The sequence below is a fragment of the Lepisma saccharinum genome, chromosome 3, assembly GCF_977018435.1.
Source record: "Lepisma saccharinum chromosome 3, izLepSacc3.1, whole genome shotgun sequence".
Classification (NCBI taxonomy): Eukaryota; Metazoa; Arthropoda; class Insecta; order Zygentoma; family Lepismatidae; genus Lepisma; species Lepisma saccharinum.
Window position 1 is genome coordinate 127,612,584 of NC_139231.1, and position 27,927 is coordinate 127,640,510.

A 27,927-nucleotide genomic window follows, 5' to 3' on the forward strand; every position below is an offset into this window, starting at 1 on the left:
ATTATTGCTGTAGAGAATTTGTTAATTATTGAAAAATAATACCTCTGTTGAAAGTTTAGTATTCTGTCCCATCTCACCGTGCACCCATACAGGACAAAATATGCATCACAATAAGTATATAGTACAATAACATTTCCTGATGTTGTTCTCCAGACAATAATGGAAGTTTTAAAGAACAATCAGTTTTTGTCAGCAATAAAGTTCACACTACAATTTCTGACATTTCTGAAAATAAATTAATTTTTATAACTATGAATAACTATCATCTCATAATATTACATTTCTCCGTGGTACATTTTGGATTTTAGAGCCATCTATGGTACACAAAATTCTTATCAGTTCACCTCAAGTTATGGTTGAATCCCGTATTTGACGAGTTAAAAAAAATGTGCAATTATACTTGTCTGTAATAAAAAACACAAAACAGCGCATATTTATGAATGTAAACCCTGGCTCCATGTACTGTAACAATATAACAACCATTCAACGCGTAACAATATTTGAGATGATAAGTGTGATTTTCTATGTTACAACTACAGTTGTATTGTATAACCATTACCATACTTTTCATAATTCATGCCTGCAAATACCACGGTTTCTTGAGGATGATCCTGAAATTCTTGGTTTTCTCCTTCACCACTATTTTTGTGCCTTTAAGTGGACGTTTTGCCCCTTAGCATCAGTGCACTTGGCATCAACATTCCTAAGCAGCTTCTACCGTCTCATGTAGCATGGATACTTATTGGCATTTTGCATGGCGTCCTGAAAGTACCAAAAGTATCGCTATAACAAACTTGAAACGTGACATAAACATTAAATTACATGAAATTTTCAGTTCACATAGAAAGTATTATCCCAATAGAATTGTTTGCAATGACTACACCATGGTTGACCATAAGTAATTATGGTATGTTGGGGTATATAGGTGGAATGGAAAAATTAAATCCGAAAGACAATTCTACGTATCCACGTCATGAGTATTTAAAAAATGTGTCTAAAGGTGGACACAATACAGGGTGTTCCAGTTAAAAGTAGCCCGGCTCCGATCAACAGTTTTATGCCAAGGATCATAAAAAGAAATGAAGATTATGTGCTAATGACCTTGACGGTTCACGTTACAATGGACTATTCCATTTCACTGGTGCATTTGCTTCATAGACAAATGTCTTCGAGCTGGGCTACATTTAAGTAGCACACTCAGTAGAATAATAATTATGCTACGCACACAAGCAACATATTCTAAATTCTGCATTACTATATGAATCGTATTGTTCTTAAATATGCGTTGCTACTATTCGTAATACATTGCAAGAACGAAGTTAATTTAGACAAAATCACGTGACGTCTGAGAAATAGTTCCTCTCCTATGCGTTAGTTCTGGTGTTATTTTGCCCATGAATATATTTGTCGTACCAAAACAGTTCATAATGTAAGATCACACAACTTCAACATAGCTTCTACGTTGAGTGGCATAGCTTCATCACATGCACTGTATTCCTACGCGGAAGATTCCTGCGCAGCTGTCATTCGAACAACCAATAGGATTTCTCAGAAGTCACGTGTATTTGTTTACATTAACTATATTTTTTACACGAGACAGAGAATAGGTGTTACTTCTGCTGCTCATATCCTCCTGTCTCTGACTAATTTACCAAATGATACATGATGATGGAACAAAGTCAAAACACCTAAATGTCAACATCTCTTCCACGTAGTATATTCTGGACAGAAATTTGCAGACTAGCGAGGCTCTGGCGTCTAGGCTCACAGCCGAAATGATCCTCTACGGGGCTTGGGTTCTGTACTGTACATATGTGCTTGCCCTTTAATCGATTCCATCATCCTTATTAACGATTAACCAAAAGCGGCAGAAAATCGAAATAAAATACAGATAATCAATCAATCAATCTTGATTCTGTCACGTGACATAGGCAGACTAAAGCCTGCTTTAGACGAAAGCATTTTCCTTAACATTTATGCCATGACCAAAAAGGTACCGTGTAAAGTGAAAAATATTATGGCATTTCAGATGACATGACATATTTCATGCCATTTCTCAAGGATAGGATCGGCCCTATTTCCGTAGTATTTTACCTAGCATAACCAATCAGAAGTGAGCTCTAGGTCACGAGTGCAGACGTAATGGCGCCCTGGTAAGATGTAATCAACGTATCACTTCACATTTTTAAAAGTCGATAACTATTCAACCGAGAGGAATAACGTATCGTATAAAAATGTTTTGGGTACAAAGCAATGGCGCTGCTTAAATACATCCTTTATAACGTATACGGTACACATATGGACGAGTATTTTAATTGTTTCAATTGTAAGCACCGTACACTTACCATAGATGGCGTAACACGACGTGCCGTTCGTGCTGTATATATTATACATTGTAATCGCAAAGCTAACCGAAATGTTCCAAGAAATGCTTCCGTGTAATGTAACATCTGCTATAAGGTTGTTGGGAACTTTTACATAGCATTTTTGCTAACAAAATTGCTAAAGGAAATGCTTGCCTTTAGTCTTTGGAAGATACAACGTAAATTCCAACGCGGTCTATGAAACAACATATCCACAAACAAAGAAGTGCAATTATTTCCATTCTACACACGTTTAGTAAGTAACAATTACATTTAAGCACATTCCTCTTCAAAGTTTTACATCCGGTACTCGGAGCATGACTTCTTCAGAAGGTCGTTTGCGCACATTAACTCACAGAGAATGCTCACATCTTTAAGGACTAAATAAAGTGCAAATGTATCTCAACTAAATATGTAACGATTAGTGCAAGGATCATTATGTATCAAAAGGCTAAGGTGAAGTACAATCTCCGGTCGTGAAGGCAACCGGCAATCATACTTAGCAGACTTTACGATCGCAGCCATCGGTTTCTTCCTGGTTGCTCCTGTGTTCATGACACCGCCGTGGCTAATCGTGTACCTCATTTGCCTCGTACTCTATGGGCAATGGGGCGTGTTTCATCATGCCGCTCCGGGCTTCAAAGCAATTTGGTGAGGCCGTACGAGCTACAAGATAGTGATTGATTAAGAATTAATGGCCCCTCTCTTATCTGGCCGTGAAAGATGTTGCGGCACCTTTCAGGAGCTAACTGGGATGTAATTACATGATCACGAGGTCCCCAAAGCATGTTCGCAATCCAGAAGCGAACAAATAGTACGAAATGTCTGTAATTTTTGGATGGAAAGGTGGTTTTTTTTTTTAGCGATCTCTTGCCTAAAGATATGAGTAAGATATGAGTTCACATCTGTTCTTGCCTCATGGTCGTAGATTGCAAGATCAAATCTAGTTTGTTGCTACCAGTTCTTCTGTAAAGTTCTTCAAATATTTCTTGCCCAAACTTCTGTCTACCAAATTATACCAAATTTGAGGAGGATCATTATTTCTTTTACGTTTGTACAATCAGAATTTAAAATATTGACAGTACACCAACAGAATGTGGAACTGAATTACTTTTCCAATCGACTTTTATGCTCAGATAGCAAAATAGGGAAAGGACCACGGTGCAATCTGCCTCCACGGAGGATCAAACCCGGGAGAACTTAATTACAAGGCAACTACGCTTTCGGGGAGGTCCAGTTACTTAGTTTCACTCCCATAATAAAGATAGGAGCATGAATAAATGATAAGTCCTGGTGTGCTATGCAACAAAGTTTTGCCGTCTGTGACCGTTTACCTAAAGTGTTGAAATTTGTAACCGAAAACAAGCTAAAAATATAAACCTTATTTTCATTACCAACGTAAATAAAAGTGAAACAAATTTAATATCCGCACTTCATCACACAGATTAGCGGGCTTTTACGCTAGACGAATTTCTACTTCCATGTTAGTTTACTTCATGATATGCAAACTTTACATTAATTTACTCGAGCAAATAAATGTGGTTTTTCAGTTGTAATAACATACTTTTACTGTTAACAGAGTTGTTTCTCTACAACAAAGGCGATAAGTTGATAGTTTCTACCATAGTATAATAGATAACGGTAGATGTCGCCGCTGTACAAAATATAACCTTCTCTTCTTTATCTTACAAAAATATAAATGTAAAGTTTTATTCTGTTCTAAATCTACAGAGCCTTTTATACTATTTGTATTACAGTTCAATGTTTAATAAAATTAACAAACTTTTAACAGCTTCTTAGTGAAAAGTATCTTAAACTTCCCTACTTTATTTTCTTGCCGTGTGTTGAAAAAATCAAGGCATTGAATTCTTGCATAAGTGAGTATAGTCCAATTATGTCCTTGATTCATAGAGGAAAAAGAACCTAGTTATGAGCTGTTTACCATATATTCCTGCCCTTGCGTTGCCAAAACGTGTGTTGTTCTTGAACACAATGTAGTCACCATTATTCAGCGCCAAGTGTTTGTATATCCATGAAGGCGAAAACCGTCCACAGCGAAAGCAGAGATGTAATATTTAACGTTGTTGAATTTCTTGACAAGGAAGCAACAGGCAGAAGATGTAAATATGGCAACACGGGGTCACAAGAAATAAACAAATGACTGCCCACTTTAGTTCGCGAGTTGGCCACGGTCTTTCTCTTCTTGGTACGACTGGATAGCAATCGATTATATATTTACTACTTTATTTTGGGAGGATTTCTTTTATATATAGCAGTGTGTAAGTCAGTTCGCCCAATATGTTGACAATTCAGTTTTACAGTATGAATTTCTTGACTAGAGGCGAAAGTTTATTAACTCACATGTTTCATTCCGCATATTTAGTAACATAAGGTCTCAAATATCGAGCTTAGCCTCTGTGTTACAGCTACTATAGCGTTACACCACTTTTGGTAACAACTTAGTTGCATTTTATTAGAGTGTAGGAACAATCTGGAATTTCTAAATTCTTATTTCCTGTTGTAACCATGTCGTGTACAGAAATTTCACAAAGGCACCCACAGTTCCAATTTTCCATTTGTATATTCAATCTTCATTCTTGAAGACTATACAATTGGGGTGGGATAATATGCATCAACACTTCACACCTGGTGGTTCTTCAGCATGAACATCCCCAATTTCAAAATAATATTACCTTACACGAAAATCCCGGGTTCGGCTTTCGGCCTAGTTATTTGTAGTTATACCATCATCAAGTTTATCTAATCATCGTCTCGGTTAACCCAAAATGTCAGAAAAGCGACGTTACTTTACTGTTTTTTTGTTTTTTTTTACAAAGTTAACTATCTAGATCCAACCAAGGTTTTGATTGTAGAAGTTGCAATTAAGATTTTTAGTGTGCGTGTTGTGTCATAATAGGATAGATACACAGCAACCGACCCGATTCGTGATCTTGGCGGGTTTATATTTTGGGAAGTTTCTGCAACATTTTTTCCCTTGCCTGCTTATTTTGTTTCTGTGGGCTTTCTCATGTCCTGTTTTGTGTTTTCATTGTTTTTTGGCGATTTCCCCTTTCGCACAACTGTCGTGCAAGGGCAATTGACATTATATACATGTAGTAGGGTTTACGTATGTGTCTAGAACTAGGTTAGGTATTTAGACCTGATCATACTTGTAATTATACATATATTTTACCGTATGTGGGATTAATTCTGATTTGATGACCAACGGCGACGCTGATTGACTTTAAGTATGTAGGCCTACATGCTTTTACTGTATTCGGTGTTCTTATGTCTTAGCATTTTATACACAAGGGCTGTTGAGCAACATAATTAAGAAATTCCAAGACCTTGATCCTGGGAATTTATATGAAAAACATTCAAATTAAAGGCTTGGTAGAAATTGTGTCCAATTTTTCTTCAAGTACAAATTTATTAAAAGATTTGATTTGATGTTTTAAGTCCACTTTATGCACAGTAAGGCTAATCGGAACTGGACCTACAGTTTAAAGTGGGATCCGAACCACTATGTATTATTAAAAGAGGCAGTTTTACACATGTCCCCATCCCCCCCACACAGCACACTGCCTACAGGTTGGCCCTGAAGTTAAGTTATCAAGCCTCATCCCGCATGAATTGTGTTTTTAATTATGGGATCATTTTCCTAGAAAAGACTAAATCATTTTGCCCCATTATGCGTAGACATACGTCTGCTGCGTTCGACAGACCTTTCGTAGAAAGTTGGCAGAAGACCTCGCCACAGCCTATCACCAAACCACTTCTTCCGCGTAAGCACGCATCGGCAGAACAAGCGGGGGCAAAACTGAAAATTTTCAACGGTCTGGCAACTGGCAATCACCCGTTCGTCACGGAATATTTAACCCATTACCTAACAACCCGATACGATTGGCCTTCTCGTGGGATACGCACGTGAGGTGGGCTGGTCGGAAACGTTCAGTGAAATCGGTTGGTATATCATTAGAACTCTTTTTACCTCCCTGGGAGGATCCTACAGGAAAACCTAAATTAAAATTTGCACACTTCTGGCGAGACGCTTACTTTGAGTTTTGTACTGGCGTACTTTGGAACCAGTTTAAAAATCCACCCTGTGGTATCTTTTACCAGAAGCGTTGAAAAGAAAATGTGAAAATAGCCTGCGGGTACGTATAGATTGTGCTTTGCGATTAAACTTGTGTAAAAGGAAGACATGAAATCAATGTATGCTTGCACTGGCGTACCCAAGTTTTTTCGGGAAGGGCTGGAATTGTACAGGTGGATGGATAGTACATATCTGCTTTCTAGGGAGGTGCATACGTAATATGATACTTCGTATTTGTAGAACTTTCAAAGAGAGCAATCAGGGGTCACTTTAAGCAGAGCCCCCCCAAATAATTTTGCTTAAGAGGATCTAATGTATTATTTTGCTTCTCTTGTAAAGTTTACTCTGAATTGTGCCACATGAACTTAACTTTAAATACACATTTGAAATGTTCTAGACCATCAACTTTGGGGGGCTGAGACCGCTAAACCATCAACTTTGTGGGGGGGGGGGCTATGACCAGACACAGCAAAACACATGACTCATTACTATATACTAAGTATGTAATTATGAGTATTGTTAAAATTTTTACTAAAAAAAGTTTCAAAACACGATGTGCATGAACTAGGGTAGTGGATGGGACGGGCTACAAATGACTCTCACATGACATTCAGAACGAGATCATTGCTATATTAGGGATTTCTGTTTTGCGCTCCGTGGTAGCAGATATTAAAAGTCGGGAATATTTTGCTAATATGGTTGACGAAACTTGTGACATATCCATCCGTGGACATTTAATATTCTGCATTAGAACTGTGAATGAAAAATTTGATATTTTTGAGGAATTCATGGGCTTTTATGAGATTCCGAAAACTGAGGCCAAAACTTAAAAAAGGGAGAGAATGAGTCATTCATTAATTTATTTCAGTGATTAGAGACCCACAAATAATTTTGACAAGTCGGCGCCCCTGAATACAATCAATGCACGTACTGAGCGATACGAATGGATTTCTAGAGCAGTGGTTTCCAACTTCAAAAGGTCCGAGGGCCAAAATTATATCCACCAGTTGATAGGCGGGCCGCATTTTTTTTTTTGGGGGGGGGATTAAAAATTACAAAAATTGTAAGTACTGAACTGAAAATGTAGTGCTTTCGCATGATCTAAATTTCTAAAATGAGGCAATAAAACAATGGAATTACAAATCAAAATTGTATAATCACAATTTATTTCACAAAAACTAAAAAAAATTAAAGACACACCATACAAATAAGAATCCTTCATAGTAAGTGTTCAATGTGAAAATTGAGGCCGATCTGCTTCTTTTATTAAAGTTGTATTCGAATTTCTGTATTTGAAAGTCTCAGAAGGTGAAGCAGTGAAGAATCTGCCAGTCTGCTTCTGTAGCGGTTCTTGATGAACTTCATTGAAGAAAAAACACTTTCACACGAACATCGATGTCATTCTTTGCCCAAAACTACCAAGTTTTGGAAAGCGTTCTTTTGAAAGGTATTTGAAAAACTCTGGCCCCTTTTCTTGCCTAGTTTGAAGGAACACATCACCTTGCAAATCACGCAATTTAAGTTGGAGAGAAGCTATTTTAATTTTCAATCTTACGTTTTATGGAGATATTGCTCATTTCGATATTTGCACAAACTTTATCAATCAGTCACAGTACAATCCGAGTTGGAACACTGGAAATCTCTTCGTACTTCGTGCGTAGTAAAACAGATCTCTATAGCGCCTCTCTGCAGTTTGTTTCTGAACACAAAGAGTGAAGCCTTCGCGGAAGCAGACGAGTTCATTCCCCATAGCGAAGGGATGGAATGCATGGTGTGAAGAGAAAGTTACGTCACTTTAGATTCTTCTGATTATCATTATTGACTGCAAAATCAATTCTACCTGTGATATTGTCTTTCTTCACAGAGCATCCGTTCCTTCAGTAAAAAAAGAACGTATTTTAATAAAAATAAATAAAATTAATGTATTTTGCAAACTGGCTTCGCGGGCCGCAGAAAAAGGCAACGGGGGCCGCATGCGGCCCGCGGGCCGCCAGTTGGAAACCGCTGTTCTAGAGGATGGATTGATAGTTTCATGTTCAATAACCTCGAACAATCTTTCAGTGTCTGTTCCTCTGGGTGTGGCCAAGACATTGGTTATTTCATTAAAAGTGTTTAGTTTGGCAAGCCAGTGGTAATTTGAAGCGAGTAGTCGTATATGCTTCAATTAAAAAGGGCATTGAATTTCAAAATTGCGTTAATATTTACTGTACCATTGGTAAAAGAAGCTATTTTGGAAAGCGCGCGCCATCTATCGCTGGAAAAGTAGAGTAGTTGTTGTCATTGGCACGGACCGATGAGAATAAAATTTATATATTTGAATGTAAACAACGTATTGGAATTTACCAGGTGGAGTCACATGGCACAGTGGTTCGGATCACACTTTAAACGTAGGTCCAGTCCCGATTAGCCTTACTGTGCATAAAGTGGACTTGAAGCACCAACTCAAACCAAACCAAACGTATCGGATTTTTTTTTGCATATGATGCGGAGAATCGAGATGGAAGAACGTTAAAAGAGAAGCCTCGGTGAGCATCAGCTCGTAAAAGATTTTCGCGTCTCGTGATTTGCGTGTCTCAACACTTCAAACAGATGGAGCCCTTTTATGACGCATGCGTGAAGCGACGATTCGAATTTGAAAAATCGAAATGGAGAGCGCAAAAAAGGCGGTTAGATTTGTCAATGCAGTGTTTCCCGCATTACCATACGAACTGCTACAATTTTTTCTCACGGATCTACACACGCAACCTTAACAAGACTTTTCCCTGTATAGGGAAATCCCCAATTTCATGGGCATATATATTTTATTGGTAAGAAAAGGACATCCCGATAACTGTTACACATTTTATATCCGACCCAGATCATGTTGTCATTGAAATCTGGAGATTTACGTGTGTCTTTGACACTTCTGACGCAGGTTACAAAGGCCTTCTTCTAGATCCAGACCCCTTTGCGACAAAATTTCAATGCACACAAGAAAGATTTTTGCTGAATTCCCCCATTTCCGCAAATCCTGTCCTTTTGGACTGTTACCAAAACCCCAGAAAACTGGCCGGCGAGCCTAGTTTTATCATAACAATTGCGTTGAAAGGAGAAGTTGGAAGTTTGGAAGAAAGGTAGGGAAATTGTCATCCAAGCGAAGTAGTGACCTTGACAGGGTAGGTGTATAACGGAGGTTAGGGGTGCGGAAGGACCGTCAAGGTATTCTAACTGTACGCCATCACACTAATCAAAAGGGGCTGAAATAGAGAGACTGGAAGGGGGGCTAAGATTGAGGGGTGAATGCAAGGGGGAAGAGCAGAGGGGTGGTATTGAATGGCACAGCCAGAGGAAAGAAGGGGCGACATATCAAAAAGGGTCGGCGTACAGACAAGAGGCAGAATAGAGGAATCCCCCCACTCCATCCCCACCGTCTTCCAAATGCACGCGTACACCCAAGGAGGCCACTGAACGTTTATATTGCAAAATTATGCAAATGCGTGGGTACAGGGTGCACAAAAACTAGCGGGGAGGTTAGAGAATGTGCTTGTGTGCCAAAAAGACTTGAGGGGAGGCCTCTGAAGGAAAGAAAAAAAGAACAAGGAAGAAACATTCTTCTGAATCTCTCTCAATCACCGTTGTGTTCTTTTTGCACACCTCTCTCTCTACAACCTCCCCAATGCCACGTTCCATAATATCACTTGTGCCCATGCAAAAACCCCCCCGGGACCAGGCATCGGCCCAAAAGGATTTTCCATGGTTATAACTCACGTGCTTGCACTGAAAGAAGTATGGAAAAAAGAAAGAGGGTGGTAAAGGGGGAAGTGGAGGGAAAAGACAAGCAGAGAAGGAGGGAGGGAGGAAATAACGAATTGAAAGTATGGAGAGAGAGGAAAAAAGTTCCGGAACTGCCCGACATAAATCAGACGTGGAAAATTCACTAACCTCCTCCTATTCTTTCTGTCTCTCTGTCCCGTCCTATCATTCCCCCCTTCCACTCTTCTCAGGCATCATCTTTCTTCTTCTTCTTCCCTGTCTCTTAGGACGAAATTTGTTCAATCTTTTCCAGTCGCTTGGTGACACTATCCTCCGTCATGGTCTGGTCTCCCTAAGCCAGTGAAGATTTATTGAGTAATATACTTACAATTACACACGGATTACCTACTATCTGCAGTTAGCATGAACATATTCCCACCCCTGGTCTCATTGTGCGACGCCTTTTCTGTATCAAACATAAACCGGCAGCCCAGAGGCGGTTGGCCCAAGGTTTTTCCATTTGGGATTCAGTCCGGAAGGTTTTAGCCGAAGCTTTACGGAAGACATAACGAGGCTCCGGTGAAAGGGAGCATGTTAGTTCCGGTGGATCTTCGTACTGTGCCCCTCTGCCTAGGAACAGACGCAGGTAATGACCGCTGCAAGTTGGAGCCGCGGTTACGGCATCTGGCAATACCTAAGGTCGCCGGAGTTAGCATGAGCGAAGTGCCCTTGTTTTCTAGTCTTTGTAACATCTACTTCTTGCCATTATTGTTTCGCATTCGTGTATTGCGTTGTTCTGCATCACTTTCGCCTTTGTTCTTAGGTACTACAGCATTTCCTTTCACACATACTTTGGCCTTGCGTTTCACTTCTATCCTAATTTTCAGATGCGGTTGTTCCTTTCATGCTTATTTCGGCCTTCAGCGTCGCTTGTGTAATTATTCTCAGGCGCTGTTGTTGCTTTCACACCCTAGGCTTGTTTGTTCCTTTCATACTTATTGGGGTCTTTAGCATCGCTTGTGTAATTATTCTCAGGCGCTGTTGTTGCTTTCACACCCTAGGCTTGTTTGTTCCTTTCATACTTATTGGGGTCTTTAGCATCGCTTGTGTAATTATTCTCAGGCGCTGTTGTTGCTTTCACACCCTAGGCTTGTTTGTTCCTTTCATACTTATTGGGGAGGGGCTTTAGCATCGCTTTTGTAATTATTCTCCTAGGCTTGTTTGTTCCTATGATACTTATTGGGGTCTTTTGCATCGCTTTTGTAATTATTCTCAGGCGTTGTTGTTGCTTTCACACCCTAGGCTTGTTTGTTCCTTTCGTACTTATTGGGGTCTTTAGCATCGCTTGTGTAATTATTCTCAGGCGCTGTTGTTGCTTTCACACCCTAGGCTTCTTTGTTCCTTTCATACTTATTGAGGAGCGGCTTTAGCATCGCTTTTGTAATTATTCTTAGGCGTTGTTGTTGATGCTTTCACACCCTATGCTTGTTTGTTCCTTTCACATATATTCGGACCTTCACAATCACTTATGTCATTATTCTAAGATGCTATTGTTGCTTTCACACCCTAGGCTTCTTTGTTCCTTTCATACTTATTGGGTAGTGGCTTTAGCATCGCTTTTGTAATTATTCTCCTAGGCTTTTTTGTTCCTATCATACTTATTGGGGTCTTTAGCATCGCTTGTGTAATTATTCTCAGGCGCTGTTGTTGCTTTCATACCCTAGGCTTGATTGGTACTTTCACACTTATTGGGGAGGGGCTTTAGCATCGCTTTTGTAATTATTCTCAGGCGTTGTTGTTGCTTTTCACACCCTAGGCTTGTTTGTTCCTTTCATACTTATTGGGGAGTGGCTTTAGCATCGCTTTTGTAATTATTCTCAGACGTTGTTGTTGTTGCTTTCACACCCTATGCTTGTTTGTTCCTTTCACATATATTCGGGCCTTCAGCATCACTTATGTAATTATTCTAAGATGCTTTGTTCTTTTCACATCCTAGGCTTGTTTGTTCTTTTCATACTTATTGGGGTCTTTAGCATCACTTGTGTAATTATTCTCAGGCGCTGTTGTTGCTTTCACACCCTAGGCTTCTTTGTTCCTTTCATACTTATTGGGGAGGGGCTTTAGCATCGCTTTTGTAATTATTCTCAGACGTTGTTGTTGTTGCTTTCACACCCTATGCTTGTTTGTTCCTTTCACATATATTCGGGCCTTCAGCATCACTTATGTAATTATTCTAAGATGCTATTGTTCTTTTCACATCCTAGGCTTGTTTGTTCCTTTCATACTTATTGATGTCTTTAGCATCGCTTGAGTAATTATTCTCAGGCGCTGTTGTTGCTTTCACACCCTAGGCTTGTTTGTTCCTTTCATACTTACTGGGGCCTTTAGCATCGCATTTTTGTGCTTGTTTTACGCAGTTGTGCGATTCACACTTATTCCAGCCTTTAGTGTGAATATTCCTAGACGTAGTTCTTCACCTCAAACAAATTCTAACCCGAGAACACTTGTTCGAAATTCTAAGTTGTTCATTTCCCACCTTTCAGACTTTTTTCATCACCTTTGTACTATTCTCGTTTGTGGCTGTCACACATATTCGAACCTGTAGCATCACTTTTGTGATTATGATGAGATGAGCAAATTTCAATAGGAAGTTCGTTCATCGCCGTAAAGTTAGGCAACACACTTAACGCATTGCAAGGAAGTCATTATTTCAGGACTTAGATGTCCCATTTCTATTGCTGGTGACTGTACATTTTCCAATTTTTATGCACTTCTAGAGTGTTCCTTAGGAATTTCTTGTCTGTAGAGTAGGGTGCATAACTATTACCAGCTTGGTTGTCTATCACAGCGTACAATTACATTCCTTAAAAAACATGTATAATATAAGATTAAAGTAATTAAAATACCGATGAACTCCTTTCCAGGTAATATTTATTGTACTAGTGTTAAAATCTCTACCCGGTAGAGGCTTAAAGAGGTTCGGATCCTACTTTAAACTGCATGTACAGTCATGAACACTTCTGGGTTGTAACGATTCCATTGAAAGTTAATGGAATTGTTATAACCCAGAAGTGTCCGTGACTGTACAGTCCCATTGGCCTTTCTGTGTATAAAGTGGACTTACACCCGGGACACGTTAAGAACAAAGGCCCCCATTCACAGCACAGAACGGCTATTTTGGCAGAATCCTGTTTCCCTGCTGGCTGCTTCGGAAAGGAGGGATTTTAAGGTTGCCGCTTGTAGCTCAAACAAGGGGGACAGCGGTAGGCCTAATTGGCTGTTTGACGGCAAGTTTCTTCGTAGGTAAACGCGGCAACAGAGGGTCACTGTCAAAAAGACGTTTCCCGCACCGGCTGTTATCGTGACCTCGCTCTAACAAACTCACGCGTTGCTAAAATCTGCAGCATACTGTATGGCCTGTTTCGCGAAATGATAGATCATTGCGTGAGCTGATCATAAGATCTTAAGATATAATCGCGTGCTCTTTTCTTCGCCCAGTTCTGTTGAAGCTGGAAATGTCTTGAAGGCGCGTGGACTGTGATGGAAAAATCTCACCGATCTGCGAAACCCCGGAGGCTATCACTGGATCGTTTCCGTGAAAAATTTCACTGGAAAAGTGGAGGAGGAGCAGAGCGAACGCATTATCTCATACAACAGACAGGAAACCATAAACTAATACGCAATGGATTCTGACGTTGCGTGGTGTCGCACAGAACAGTGTACAAAAGCGGAACAATGCGAAGAGGGGGTGGCGGAGGGAGCTTTTGGCTAACGCGCAGAAAAATGGGGAACGGATACCAGATGACGATGGTTTGAGCTCGAGGTACCAGACGGGAAGTTTTGTGTTTTCGAAAAAAAGGAAGAATAATTGTTTCCATAATTACTGTTCTGAGAAATTTACCGACAGTGGTGACGACATTTCTAAGGTTGTTCACCTCTTGAGTTATTCAGACATGGCAGTTTTGGTGTTTCATTGGAGGTCAGAGTTCTTGGGTTATGAGTATCAACGGGTAAAGAGTGCACAAAGTGGTAAAGAAGACCTTACAATCACATTCTTTGTCCACACTGTAAAAAACACTGGTGTTAAACAACACAGGCAGTGGTCATAGGAATTCCGTATTGGTCCTCAGTGGTAGTGCTCTGGGACTCACCTATCCTCAGTGGGTACTTCATAGGAAACCTAGAGGTGAAGCCGCCCGGAGTGTGGTGCTGATAATATGGCGACCGGATCGAGAATATTTGTTTGCTTGTTTGAGTTGGTGTTTTAAGTGCACTTTATGCACAGTAAGGTTAATCGGGACTGGACCTACAGTTTAAAGTGGGACACAAACCACTATGTGCCTCCACCGAGATCGAGAATGTGTTTGACCATCTGCTATATGCCTTCAAAGGATATACCGTTTCTTATACTTTCTTATCGAAAAATTAGGTTTTTATTTTCCATATTTGTACATATATTAGGTTTTGGCTCATATGTTACATATTTTAGTTATTTTTACATATTTCCATATTTTAGAACATTTCTCAACACACATTCACGCAAGAACTAATGTCACCGTGTGACCGAAAGGGTTGAGTGAATTTCTTGCGAATTACTGACAAATTTGAAATACACAATGTTCTTGCGACATTGAACGCAGTTTTAGTCAATATACGTAAATACATCTTAATAGACAACAGAAGGAAATTGACGTTGGAACACTTACAACATTTTGTTATTCATTGTTTTGGAAACAAAAATGAAAACACATTTCGTGTTAATTTATAATTAATGTTAATATAAGCGTACTGTATTTTGTGTAGCTCGTGTAGGGTCTTATATTATTAAAATGGTATATTTTTACATTTTTAAGTCCATATCTAACTCCATATTTTGGTGAAAATAACTATGTTAACGATGGGGGGCAGAGCCCCCAAAATAATTTTGCTTAAGAGGAACTAATGTATTATTTTGCTTCTCTTGTAAAGTTTACTCTGAAATGTGCCACATGAACGTAACTTTAAATACACATTTGAAATGTTCTAGACCATCAAGTTTGGGGGCTGAGACCGCTAAACAAAACCATCAACTTTGGGTTGGGGGGATCTATGACCAGAGACAACAAAACACATTACTTATTACTATATACTAAGTATGTAATTATGAGTATTGTTAACATTTTTACTAAAAAGAGTTTCAAAAGACGATGTGCATGAACTAGGGTAGTTGATGGGACGTTCGGGCTACAAATCGCTCTCACATAACATTCAGAACGAGATCGTTGATACATTAGGGAGATCTGTTTTGCGCTCCGTGGTAGCAGATATTAAAAGTCGGGAATATTTTGCTATTATGGTTGACGAAACTTGTGACATATCCATCCGTGGACAATTAATATTCTGCATTCCAACTGTGAATAAAAATGTTGATATTTTTGAGGAATTCATGGGCTTTTATGAGATTCCGAACACTGAGGCCAAAACTTAAAAAAGGGAGAGAGAGAGTCATTCATTAATTTATTTCAGTGACCGGAGGCCCCCCCCCCCCCAATTTTTTACAAGTCTGCGCTCCTTTTTGATGGTATCTGTACTATATACTTCGAGACGAGCCTAAAACTTGCCCTTTGAGACAGACACTCTGCTCTATTTGCTCGTACCAAAAATAAACTACTTTCCTATGGCAGAGCGCAATAGAAGCAGATACCTGACGTTAAATACAAAACAAACTATACTAGAACGCATTAATTGCATTCTGCATGCTGATAACAGATTCAAGCTCATTCATGCGAATCAGAAATTGATTTCGCTTGAACGCAATCAAGGAATGACCTCCAGAAATCGATTAAATTACATCTCGATCCGATTTATCAAGGAGATTTTGCAGCAAGCAATTAATCACAATATAAATTTAATCATGAAAAGCGAGTTTAGCGATAGAGAGCATGATCTCACAAGTAGTCATTTAGGCTTGAAGAGCTTATGTGAACGAGCAAACGTTTAGAAACAATACGATATATGGAATTAACACAGGGTGGAAAATTAGTGAACTAAAAATTGTAAGAAATGAACCAAGAATTCACTTTAGGCTCTAAAATATAGGCAAAGACAGGCACTTGTTTTTTTTATTGTCCCTTTTCTGTTAATTTTGGCTAATCGCGACGATGAGGATGAGTGATGATATGATGAAATAGATGAACGAATACTCACAAAGAACACCCACGCCGAGATTCGAACCCGAACTCCTGGCGTCGTAGTGGGCTGTGCTAACCACTCAGCTACGGAGCTCGGCTTGATTACAAGGCGACGACATTACAACTGCTCCATTGGGGAGGAGTTTTGAGAAACAGTGCCAAGATATTTCTCTACACTCCCCTACTCGGGATCTGAACCAGCTAGGTTAGACTTTTCGCTTTGTTTTTCACACTACCTGCAGTAAACGTGCTTCGAGCATTGCGTATCTGAGGCACGCGCTCGCATTTTCAGCTGCGTGCCACGGTGTGCGGATAACAAACTGAAAAGACTTCTTGCAGCTGCCCGCGTAATGTGCAAATGCCTGGGTACTTCGTATCTGGCGCACGTGGCCCAAGAACTTTGAAGGTATCAGTCGAGTTCCTGTAAAAATTACCAGATGGCTTATGCATTCTCTCTTTGTTCCTCTAGCCATAGATTATACTCTTAATTAGACTAACAATGATAACCCCCACCATCTAGGGATTCTTTTTTGTATCTCTTGCAGGTGTTGTCGTACCCCGAAGAAAGTTATGTTTTATTGATGAACCCCCCCCCCCTTTATGTTTCTTTCCTGATCTCTTCATGCTTCCTACTTCTTTTCAACAATATTTCAATTTCTAATTATGTATGTACTTTCAACTAAAACGTCATTGGTATTCACTTGCAGAACTCGTATTTACCACTTGCTCTTTGGAATTTAGGAAATTGAGAGGGCGCTATTTATAAGAACTAAGGAATCGGCTTTTTGGACTTGTTTATTTGTATCAGGTGTCCTGATCTCGTAAAGTTTAGTTGATACAAATGCCTTATGTACAAAGAAAGGACAAATGTAGGACTTCATAGGGCTTGAATATCATTGCTGTAGTCTTGTCTCCAACACTCCAAGGTATTTTTGATAGTAGACATTTCAAATTGCTGCAAAGTTATTTTACTAGCTTGTACAGTCATTGACAGTTACGAGTTGTAACGGCATTATTGACTTTCAATAGAGTGGTTACAACCCAGAAGTGTCAGTGACTGTACCTTGGGTGCCGCGATGAGACAAGTTTCGAGACGAGACAGAGAGTTCGAAACATAGGTTATATGGTACGTAACGCAAATGTAAATTTTCGTTTGAAACTAAAAACGTAATTTAAACGGACATAATTATGAAGTGGGCGAGTGTATGTTTTAATTCGTAATTTTTTACATTTTTATATCTACAATTTCGAGACTCAAGACCAAAACGAGACATAGACTGGAGTTTGGCATCGAGACAGTACTGAGAATTAGTGTTGCCCACGGGACGAGACGGGACAGGCTTTCAAAAATTCGAGACGAGACGAGATTGACCATGTGTCTTAAGACAAACTAATATTTTCGAGACGGGACAGCATTTCCACGAGACTCCACGAGACGAGACAGGCCAAAGTCTCGTCTCGTGGGCAACACTACTGAGAATTCACTTCGTGTTTACTTCGTCGCCTTGTAATCAAGGGGGTCCCGGGTTCGATATCCGTTGGAGGCACACAGTTGTTCGGATCCCATCTTCAACTGCAGATCTGTTTGAGATTAGCCTATATGTACATAATGTGGACTTACAAACTCAAAAGAATGAGTGCCGGCCTCGGTGGAGGAGTGGTCAGCACTACGCGCTACGACGCCAGGGGTCCCGGGTTCGAATCCTGGCCTGGGCATGGATGTTTGTGAGGGTCCATTCATCTATTTCATCATATCATCACTCATGCTCATCTTCGCAAATTAGCCAAAAGTGGCAGAAATACGAAGTAAAATTTAATAAAATCAAAATCAAATCAAGTCAAAAGACTGAGAACAAGAAATGCTTTTTCAATTAGAGACGAGAACGAGAAATGCAATTTCGATTGGGGAAATGTGCATTTGCGCTACGTAGACGAGACCGCGGACGAAACAGTCCTTTTCATTCGCATTCTCGTCTCGGGACTATCGGAAGCCACAACACTCCAAAAATCAATAATCCTTAATTAATATCAAACGACAGTTTCTCTCCATAATTGGCCGTTTTCCGCTCCAGGCCATTTCTCGTTCCTTTTCTCCTTCGAGATGGTGAATCCAGCATCCCGAGGAGCCTACTTTGTCTGCCGGAGGAGTCCCAAACCTCGGTGGGTCTCCACCTATTCAGAACGAGTTTCTGAAAACACTTCAACCTGACCTGCCTATTCCTCATATCCACTGGAGCATAATCCCTGCCTATTGCTTGGGGCTCATGCTTCTTTGGTTTAGTTACAGGCCTAAGGAACCTTTTTTTTATGTACCTTCCTTTGAGCTTGCTAAGCATGCGAATTCGCACATTAGCAACGTTGCCATTTAGAACAGGTCGCCATCGGATTATCCGTTTGTTGAGTAGACTCTTTGCTGAATATATCATTTGTCATTGTGACTGATTTTTGGGCACTATTTTAATCACACTTTTTCACCATCTTACGTTAATCGCGATGATGACATCATAGTAAAACGAATATAAAATAAACGAACCGATGAGAACATCAGAAGATGGCCTTCTCCAGGAAATTCACTTTCGAGTACCGTCTCGCACCACAAGAAGCACTCAACTTTTCGCTTCTCAGAAGCCAAGATTATGTCTCATCCAGCGTTCCCTGTTCCACAGATTATCCAGCTAATACAACAATTTAGCAAACTCAATAGCCTATACATTTTTGAAAACCAGGCACGTTTTAGAAGATTTTAGTTTATTGGTATTTTTTTATTGATATTTTCTATTATTTACTTATTTTCCATTGTTATACATTCCAATGTAAAATGGCTAATACTGTATTTGGAATCCACTGTTAAATAAATAAATAACGTATTCACATGCTATTCGAACTATGGACAACGTTATGCTAGCAACGTAGCTTGACATTTTAATTTTCTGTTATCAATTGGACATACAATCCAGCAGGATGGCTACTATTTGTAGTGTTGCCCACGAGACGAGACTTTCGCCTGTCTCGTCTCGTGGAAGTGCTGTGAAATGCTGTCTCGTCTCGAAAATATTCGTTTGTCAAAGGGACACATGATCAATCTCGTCTCGTCTCGAATTTTTAAAAGCCTGTCCCGTCTCGTCCCGTGGGCAACACTAACTATTTGGAAAACCTTTGTTCGATCACCGAAGAATTTTTAATGTTTCCTAATCTTTGAGCAGTCCGTTAGCCTAACTTCATTACTAAACTTTCAAACTAAATATTCCGATGGGTCCCGGGTTCGATACCTGGTGGAGGCACATAGTAGGTAGGTCCATCTTTAAACTGTAGGTCTAGACCCGATTAGTCTATCTGTGCATAAAGTGGACTTAGAACAAAAACTTAAAATACTCTAATGTTGAGAATTCTACTTTATTTGCCATACGTACGCAAATATTTGTATTTCGATTTTACATTCGGAAACGGTCACGTTAGTATAGCCAAATTATTTGAATTTTTACGTCGGTTGTGTACCTTTGTCGGTTAACCGTAACTATTAGGATTTGTGTTTGTGTTATTGTTATTTTAGGTCACTTTCGGCGAGTGATTAAATAAAACCGAGTTGGCTGAAACTATGATGATAATTGGCGATTGGATAAACTTAATGAACGTGACAAAACAAACTACCTGGGTATAAGGCGTGACAATTTGCGAGGTTACCAAAATGTCAACCTCCCTTCCAAGTAGTGCACCCTGGACTGCATGTTGCAGACTAACGAGGCTCTGGCGTCTGAACTAACGGCCAGAATAATCCTCCGTGAGGCTTGTGTTTATGCTGTCCTTGTTTGTCCTTTCCTCTATTTCATCTCATCACTATTCATCCTCATCTTCGCGATTAACCAGAAGTGGCAGAAAATCCAAGTAAAATAGACTTAATCAATCAATCAATCAAAGAAAATACCAGCTATACATAGACAGAGGTAAGGACACATGACCTTTGTTAACGAAAACGTGTTGGAACCGCTCAAACGAATGCATCTTTTACAATGACGTTAACACAAAATAATATTTTCCTGATTTCAGGTAAAGTCTTTACCTTCTACATGCCTGTTCTGTGGCATAACATTGCGCGAATAACATTGGTTATTATAACCACTGAGGCGCCACACAGCCTCGTGGGGTAAGCTACTCCTTCAGAACATGTGACAGGAAAGTTTCATTTCTCTGGAAGCCGGTGGGACTATTCCCTTGCCACATGGGGTCCACCAGCGTATGGTTAAAACCAGATGACAGGACGGCCTAAACAAACCTTGCCACATTTCGGAGCGGAAATACCAATCAGTGTCCTGCAACGGAATCTTCTGGAGATGGCGCTGAAGTCGCTGGAGTCTGCAAGCGTCTCAGGATCTCCAGAAAAACCGTTCTCGACTCTTCAGAGATGCAAGGAGCCGTAAATATTCAGCCCAGCAGACTCGAAACAAAATCTGTTGTAAGATGGTGCGAATTGCAATCCATTTACTTTAAAATAACAAAAACAAACGAGGTTTCATTGGGTGATATTGTTATTTTACGTCACTTTTCTGGTACTTTGGCTAATCGCGACGACGAAGATGAATGGTGACAAGAATAAGATGATGATAGAACAAACACATGAAGTTGGTTGGCACCGGGCTGTCCTTTCATCAACTTCATCATATCATCACTCATACAACGAAGAAAAACATGCCAAATTAATCACACATGGACAGGACGACACAAGCCCCACAAGGGTTTATACTAACAGTGAGCGTAGACGCCAGAGCTTCGTTAGTCCACAACATGCAGTCAACGATTACTACGTGGAAGTGAGGTTGACATTTCGTTGCCCTTAGACCCCCAGTAAGGCTGAGTTGAAATTAGGGGAAATGAAGATTTAAGGAAGGTCTGATTTCGAATCTTAGTGAAGGCATGGCATGAATATTCTAGTGTGCTCGATTTTATCTATAATTTGATTATTTCCATAATTTTAGTTGCCATAAGTACCGAAGGGGTCGCCCGGTATCTGGGCTTACCTAGTGTTGATGGCTTCTGTGCTGTTCTAAAAGGGTCAAAGTAGGTTTAACACAATAAGACTAATAACTCATTTAAGTTTTAGCCAACTCCGTGGTTGAAATCAACACAGAAATTCCCGTGAAGGCTTGGGTGTTATTTTTAAGTGTCATCCAATTATCACTCATCCGCGATTAGCTAGAAGTGGCAGAAAAGCGACGCTAAATGACAAAAATTCAAAATATATCGTTTCGTATTTTTGTATAAATTTAAGTATATTGAGCCAGGACTCGATCCAGGGTCTATGGCATACCGTCAAGAGTTTGTCCGGATTTTTAGAATTTCAGGGTGTGTAAGAGCACATAAATTACTATTAATTACGAAAATTTTGGGGGCAGTGTGTTGGGGTGTGTGGATAAATTACTGCATACCGTGCAATTTGTGTATTAACTAATTACCAAGTCAGACGAAAATCAGAAAAAAGAATTCTCCCAGGTTATGGCAAGACTTCTCCCCCAACCCAACATTCTCGTGACTCCGTCTCTGATGAAAATGGCCGGAAACGTCGCCGACTTTAGCTGCAGGCGCCTTCCCAGATGCAACAGGTCGCCGTTCGTATCGTGTGACAAGTTCTCGGCATCGATCAGAAACCGCTGGAATGTGGTCTGGGAGATCAAAGTGTGCGCCACACACTTTTCGGTTCGATTGGCAAACCCGAAACCAGGTTCAAATTTCGTGTTGGCACAAAATGCGACACAAGAGGCATGTGTTTCAACATCTAGAAATGCGGTATCGGACATTGTGAAGTTGACATTAAGTGTTTCAAGTTGACTTAACGCTTTCAGGTTCTTTGTTATTTCCGTCTCATAGCATCTGTTCCTAGTGCATGTTATATCACTTGCAATCTTCATGAATGACCTATCGAGGGCTGGACTATTTCAAAATAGTGACGAAATTAATAACTGAAAAAAAAAAAGGCAATTGAATATTTGTCAATATGCCTATTCCATAATTTGGCAATTTGATCTTGTTGGTGGCCTCCGTGGTAGAGTGGTTATCACAGCGCGCTTCGATGCCAGGGGTCCTGGGTTAAAATACAGGCCATTTCATGGGTGTTCTATTGTGAGTGCCCCTTCATAAATACCATCATAACACCACTCATCTTCATCTTCGCGATTAGCAAAAAGTGGCAGAAAAGCAAAGTAAAAAAAAAATCAATAAACAATAAAGAAAAACGCTTGAAATTTTTGGACATCCTACATGTATCTTATCTTTGTGGTTTCTCGCTACACGTAGACTAAGCCCAAGGACGTATTTAGGGGGATCCAGGGGGCCCGGACCCCCCGAAAGACTAAACAAGTACTAAAATTAGATAATGAAAATAGTTTAGCATTTGTTGGTCATTGATTTCGTCTGAACTTATGAGAACGCAAAGATTACCTTAGGATCATTCGGCTTTGAAGGACAGTGTCAAAGACTTATGCTTGCACACTATATTTATGAATATATGCATAAAATATTAATCAGGAATTTTACTTTTCACCAAGTGTTATTCAAATTTTCAATTCTCATCTATTTGACATTAATTTCTTTGCCACGTCACTGGCTTTTATACAAATTATGCCGATCCTAACAGACGTAAGCTAGATAATGAATACCTGCTGTTATATCTATATTCTTATACCGTTTTTTCGGTATTGTTGTATTAATAATAAAATTATTTTAATTTAAACATTATTATTCCTGAGACACTTGGTTCGCACAACAATATATTTCTAGATACGTCCCTGATTAAGACTGTCTTAAATTTGACGATGTATGTACCAGGGAGTTGACATACACTAGAATGTTGGGCTGGTACCTCCTCAATGTACTAGGGACTTGGGCTCGCTTTAGATGGAAGCATTTCCTTTAGGCATTTTTGCTAGCATAAATGCCATGTAAATGCTTCCAAAAATCTTACAGCATATAGTAGTTTACACGGAAGCATTTCATGTGACACTTGGGTTAGCTTTTGCGATTACAATGTAGTATACAGCACGAAAGGCACGCCCAGTTACACCATCTATGGTGAGTACACGCTGTTCAAAATTGAAACAACTAAAATATTCTTCCATACGTGCACTGTAGAAGTTGTAAAGTATAGTTATGTTTAAGCAGCGCCATTGATTTGCACCTAATACAGTTTTATAGGAAACGTTATTCCTCTCGGCTGAATAGATATCGGCTTTTGAAACTGTGAAGTTATACTTTATTTACATCTCACGCGACAAACATTACATCTGCACTCGTGACCTGGAGATCGCTTCCGATTGGTTATGCTACGAAACATGCTACCGAAATAGGATCGATTGTATCCTTGAGAAATGCCATGAAATATGCAATGCCATAAAATTTCTCACTTTACAAGGTAGCATTTTGGTCAGTAGCGTACGCAGGATTTCATCAAGGGGGGTGTTATTTAGAAAACTTTCTGCAAATACACATTACCATTGTTTTATTATACTTTAATTAATAATAATAACAATAAATTAATTAATAATTATTATAATTAATTAATTGGTTTAATTACTACTAATAATTACTACTAATGCAGCTGCTATTTATGAAAGAAATACAACAAAATTACATTTCTTTTGTTTCTTTGTTACAAAATAATTGTCTAGTCAACGGTTGTATATGATAAGTGAGACATTTTAAGTTTGAAGAAAATCCATAAAAACAAGCAAGAAACTCATTCAAGGAGCCGCGCTGGTCTAGTCTGACAACTTCTTGGGATATCCGGGTTCGATTCCCGGAATTGGTTGGAATTTATCCAGCCTTGTCTCCGCACCCAGCCTCATAGCAATGGGTATCTGAGAGCAACCCTGGGGGATGAAGGCTGCCAGAGCATGGTGCTGATCACATCACCTGCAAAATAGTTCGAGATCGAGAATCTTTGGGTCCCACCACACCACTACGTGTGCCTTCATGGCACGGTGCTATATCCACGGGGGAATTTACATTACCTTTACCAATGGAACTCGCCCAGGATGATGATGATGATGAAGCGCGGGAATACATGTTGCCGAATTCCACTGAGTCTATGTTTTCGTTGAAAAGTAAGTTTATAGACATTCCAACACATTTATCACTTCTAGGTGATTCACAAAGCACTTCTTCAACATTATTTAATGATGTGGATGTAGACTTAGCATCACTTGAAAGTTCACAAGGGAATGCGAAATCAGTACCGGGAAGAACGTTCGCAATAAGGTCGGCACACTGCGACGAAGCAAGGAAATTTCACAATTCTCGCGAGAGTCACTGCGCGACTTTTTGCAAAAAAAATTGCAAAATTGAACTTTGCGGCCGCTTAGATTGTCTTTGGAATGTTGTGTTTTTCTTCATGCTGCATGGGAATAATAATTCAAATTATTATTATTATTATTATTATTATTATTATTATTATTATTATTATTACTGTCGTAGATCTTTGACTGTGATAAATTAGCCATCTTTAATTTTTTTACAGCATTTTCCATAATATTTCAAAAGCTCAAGGGGGGGGTTTAAACCCGGTAACCCCCCCCTTGCGTACGCCACTGTGGTCATGGCATAAATGCTAAGGAAAATGCTTTCGTCCAAAGCGGGCTTTGGATCGGATCTCAACGAGGGTTGGCAATCTTGGCAAAGGCACCTCCACCAACAGAGGAAGAAAAACGTCTTGGTGCAAGGGGAGAAGTGGAAGGCCCCTTCATTTGCAGAACTTCTTCCAGCAGCTCCGTCGCTGAATAGGGTCTCCAAGGAGGCTTTTCTTGTCCCTTCTCTCCTTCCAAAGATCCTTTCTGCTTCTTCTTTTTCCTCCTGACTGGCGATCAAGACGGGTCTTGCTGGGACCCAAGAAAAGATTGAAGAAAATGGGTGGTGGCAAGGGAGAGGGAAGAAGTTTGGCGGTTGAGGTCAAAACAAGATGCAAGAGAATACCACGGGGGAAGGTCCTGCCTCAAGATCTTTTGTGGGGGTCTCCCAAGGACGAACGAAAGTATCGAAAGTTTGGAGGTGCTTCGTTCGGAATTTCCACAGGCTAGACGGTGTCCGTGTTTTTTAGTTCACAACTTCAAACTTCGGATTCGCCGTTGAGACTTAAGGTTCAATGTTTTACAGTGATTGTTTTCGTGATTGGATCTACAGCACGAAGGAAGCTCCACTTTACACGCACTGCTCCTGTCGTGTTTCGTCGTCGCATGAACGGCTTCAGGATCCACAAATGAAGAATCGTCAGATATCTTACCGTCATTGTGATGGTGATACTTAGGGGGAATTTCCCTATCTGATTACTGCACCCCCCTCTGCAACTTTTTGACACTTTGGGCAGGGGAATTATATTGATGATTCAAGGAAAGTACTGAAATTTCTACCTCACTAGATTTTTTTTCAAATACCACTCTGGTCATTGCAATTTGATTTTGGATATACTGAAGTGCATACACCACTAATGACAGTCCGAGCTTGTCTCTCACAAGTATGTTTGAGATATGCCCATCTAAAATACATCTTAACGCGCAAATTATTCATAGTTTATTTTTGTTTTGATACTGATACTACCGAAATTATCGTAACCTTATTATAATACGGGAAGAGTTGCAGAGAATAATTGTCTGTTTTTGTATTTTATATGTGTTAGTAATTGTCTTTTCATAAAGATAAGTAAGATAAATAAATCAATCCAAAGTAGCTAAGATGTACAATTCTGATGATGCAAAAAATGATTTAGTGGCTTGGGGACCAAATATAGTTTCATATTTTTTTTATGATGTCACGAACAAGTAACAATTACTGCCACTGAATAATCTGAGATTACCTCATCGCTTTGTTAGTTCAAAGCGATTAATTACAAAACCTCCAAATGTTATTTTTTCATCTTAGAAAGGCGAAAGAAAGGTCTTGAAAGTTGGTTCATAAGTTGTCTGCCTTCTCTAAATATATATGCGCACAAATTCAGTACCTCCGCGGCATTCTAAAATGTACATTTGTAAAGTTTATTATCGATCTTAAACCAGCCAAGGTCAAACTAGTTATAGTTGGGTACTTTTGTAAGATTCTTTTCCATTTAAAAAGATCAGCTTTACATGCAATCTACATGTAAATTCCATAAAGGTTGTTCTTTGGGTAGTGGTCATGCAACAAATTGAGTCTTGTCGGTTCAACAAAACAACTGTGGAACATGAAGGCAAATATCGTAAAGTCAACGAGTCATGAAATATGGCCATAAAGTATAAAAGTTCTTACCTGTTGCATCAGGACGTTGTCACTTGTCGAAGACTCGACCTCGGATCCCACCAGGTCATCACATCCAGCACTCCGTCGTCATCCTTCGTAACTTCATTTTTTACTGACTGATGACGTAAAGGTTGGAGGTCAACCGCGCCGGATTTGGAACCGAACACTGCCAGATATCCCGGTGCTTCGGGGGGGCAGGAAGAGTTATTGGAGGACGTATCACTGTAGGTGGGGGACAAGGAATTGGAGGTGCCAACAAGTGTCAGTTCCTGGGCAGAGAAGGCTGTCACGAGGGATGGAAGACGATCTTGCATCGTGAGGTACGACCTAGATGTTGCAGGTAGCATGGGTTCGTCGAAACCATCTTTGAATTCGTCGGGAACGAACTGTGGCTCGCTGGCACTGTCGGATACGGTATCGTGCTGGAAAACAACCCCAGCTTGTTGCAAGATTGCATTGTCGCTTTCTTCGCCGCTGGAAGACACGTTGGTGTCGTTCTCGTCCAGGAGCTGTTTCAAGCTCCTGATGTACTCGACGGCGCACCGCAGCGTCTCGACTTTACTCATCTTCTTGTTGCGGGAAGTGTACGGTATGTGCTGGCGAAGGGTGGCGAAGCCATTGTTGACCTGCTTGACGCGGTTCCTCTCCCTGGCGTTGCGACGTGCGACGGATACTGGTTGCTGGCCTGTGAACCCCGAAGGCGTCGGCGTCGTACGGCGTCGTAGCTTCAGAGACGCCGACGTCGTTGTATTTGGCGTCGTGACGGTCGTACCGTGCGAGTAACTGCCGTTGGTGATTACGACGGTTGCCGTCGAATCCGGCGACACCATTATCGCTGGCTGTTTCCTCTTTATGTCCATTCGCTGAATTTCCGTCTCACTGTTGTTGTTGTTCTTTCCATGCGCAGGCTGAAGAAGTTGTAGTTTGTGCGGTCCCGTGGCAAAAGTCACCACGCTAAGTGTGGTCGCCATGATGGAAACTTCAAAACCCACTCACTCGAATTTCATTCCAAGGCCTCACTACCGAAAAAGTAAAACAAGCTTCTCACAACACCGCAAAGCACGTTACAACGCGGAAGACAGACCTGCGTGCCTGTAGACAAGAGCTTCTAATATGCTGGCTCTAAATGTCGGTAACAGTGTGCTTTTTGTGTACCAGGAAGCCAACTGCCTCCTGTTGCAAGCTGACGGGCTGGCCGAGGAGGATTGGGGTAGGCTGGTGGTCTCTTCTAGAAGTGGAAAGGGGGGGTGCCACCCCGCCTCATTGTGAGACTGTCAGTCATGGCCTCGGGGTCAGGGGGGCACCGCGCGTGCAG

The 27,927-nt window shown here is 40.4% G+C and overlaps 1 protein-coding gene and 1 long non-coding RNA gene across 2 annotated transcripts in view; one reads left to right on the plus strand and one right to left on the minus strand.

Moving 5' to 3' along the window:
• Nucleotides 1–27,927, plus strand: part of LOC145985673 (uncharacterized) — a 678,988-nt gene that overhangs the window by 346,571 nt on the left and 304,490 nt on the right. The window lies entirely within an intron of this gene.
• Nucleotides 274–27,682, minus strand: LOC145986000 (uncharacterized). The gene is made up of 2 exons (XM_083120162.1): nt 26,622–27,682; nt 274–762 (listed from the first exon to the last, which is right to left on the minus strand). Exon 1 carries the CDS (start codon nt 27,581–27,583, stop codon nt 26,630–26,632), a length of 954 nt encoding a protein of 317 aa, XP_082976288.1. The 5' UTR covers nt 27,584–27,682; the 3' UTR covers nt 274–762; nt 26,622–26,629.

What these genes read in the sequence shown, in the direction of transcription:
- LOC145986000 (XM_083120162.1), bottom strand. Translation starts at nt 27,583, where the DNA reads ATGGCGACCACACTTAGCGTGGTGACTTTTGCCACGGGACCGCACAAA.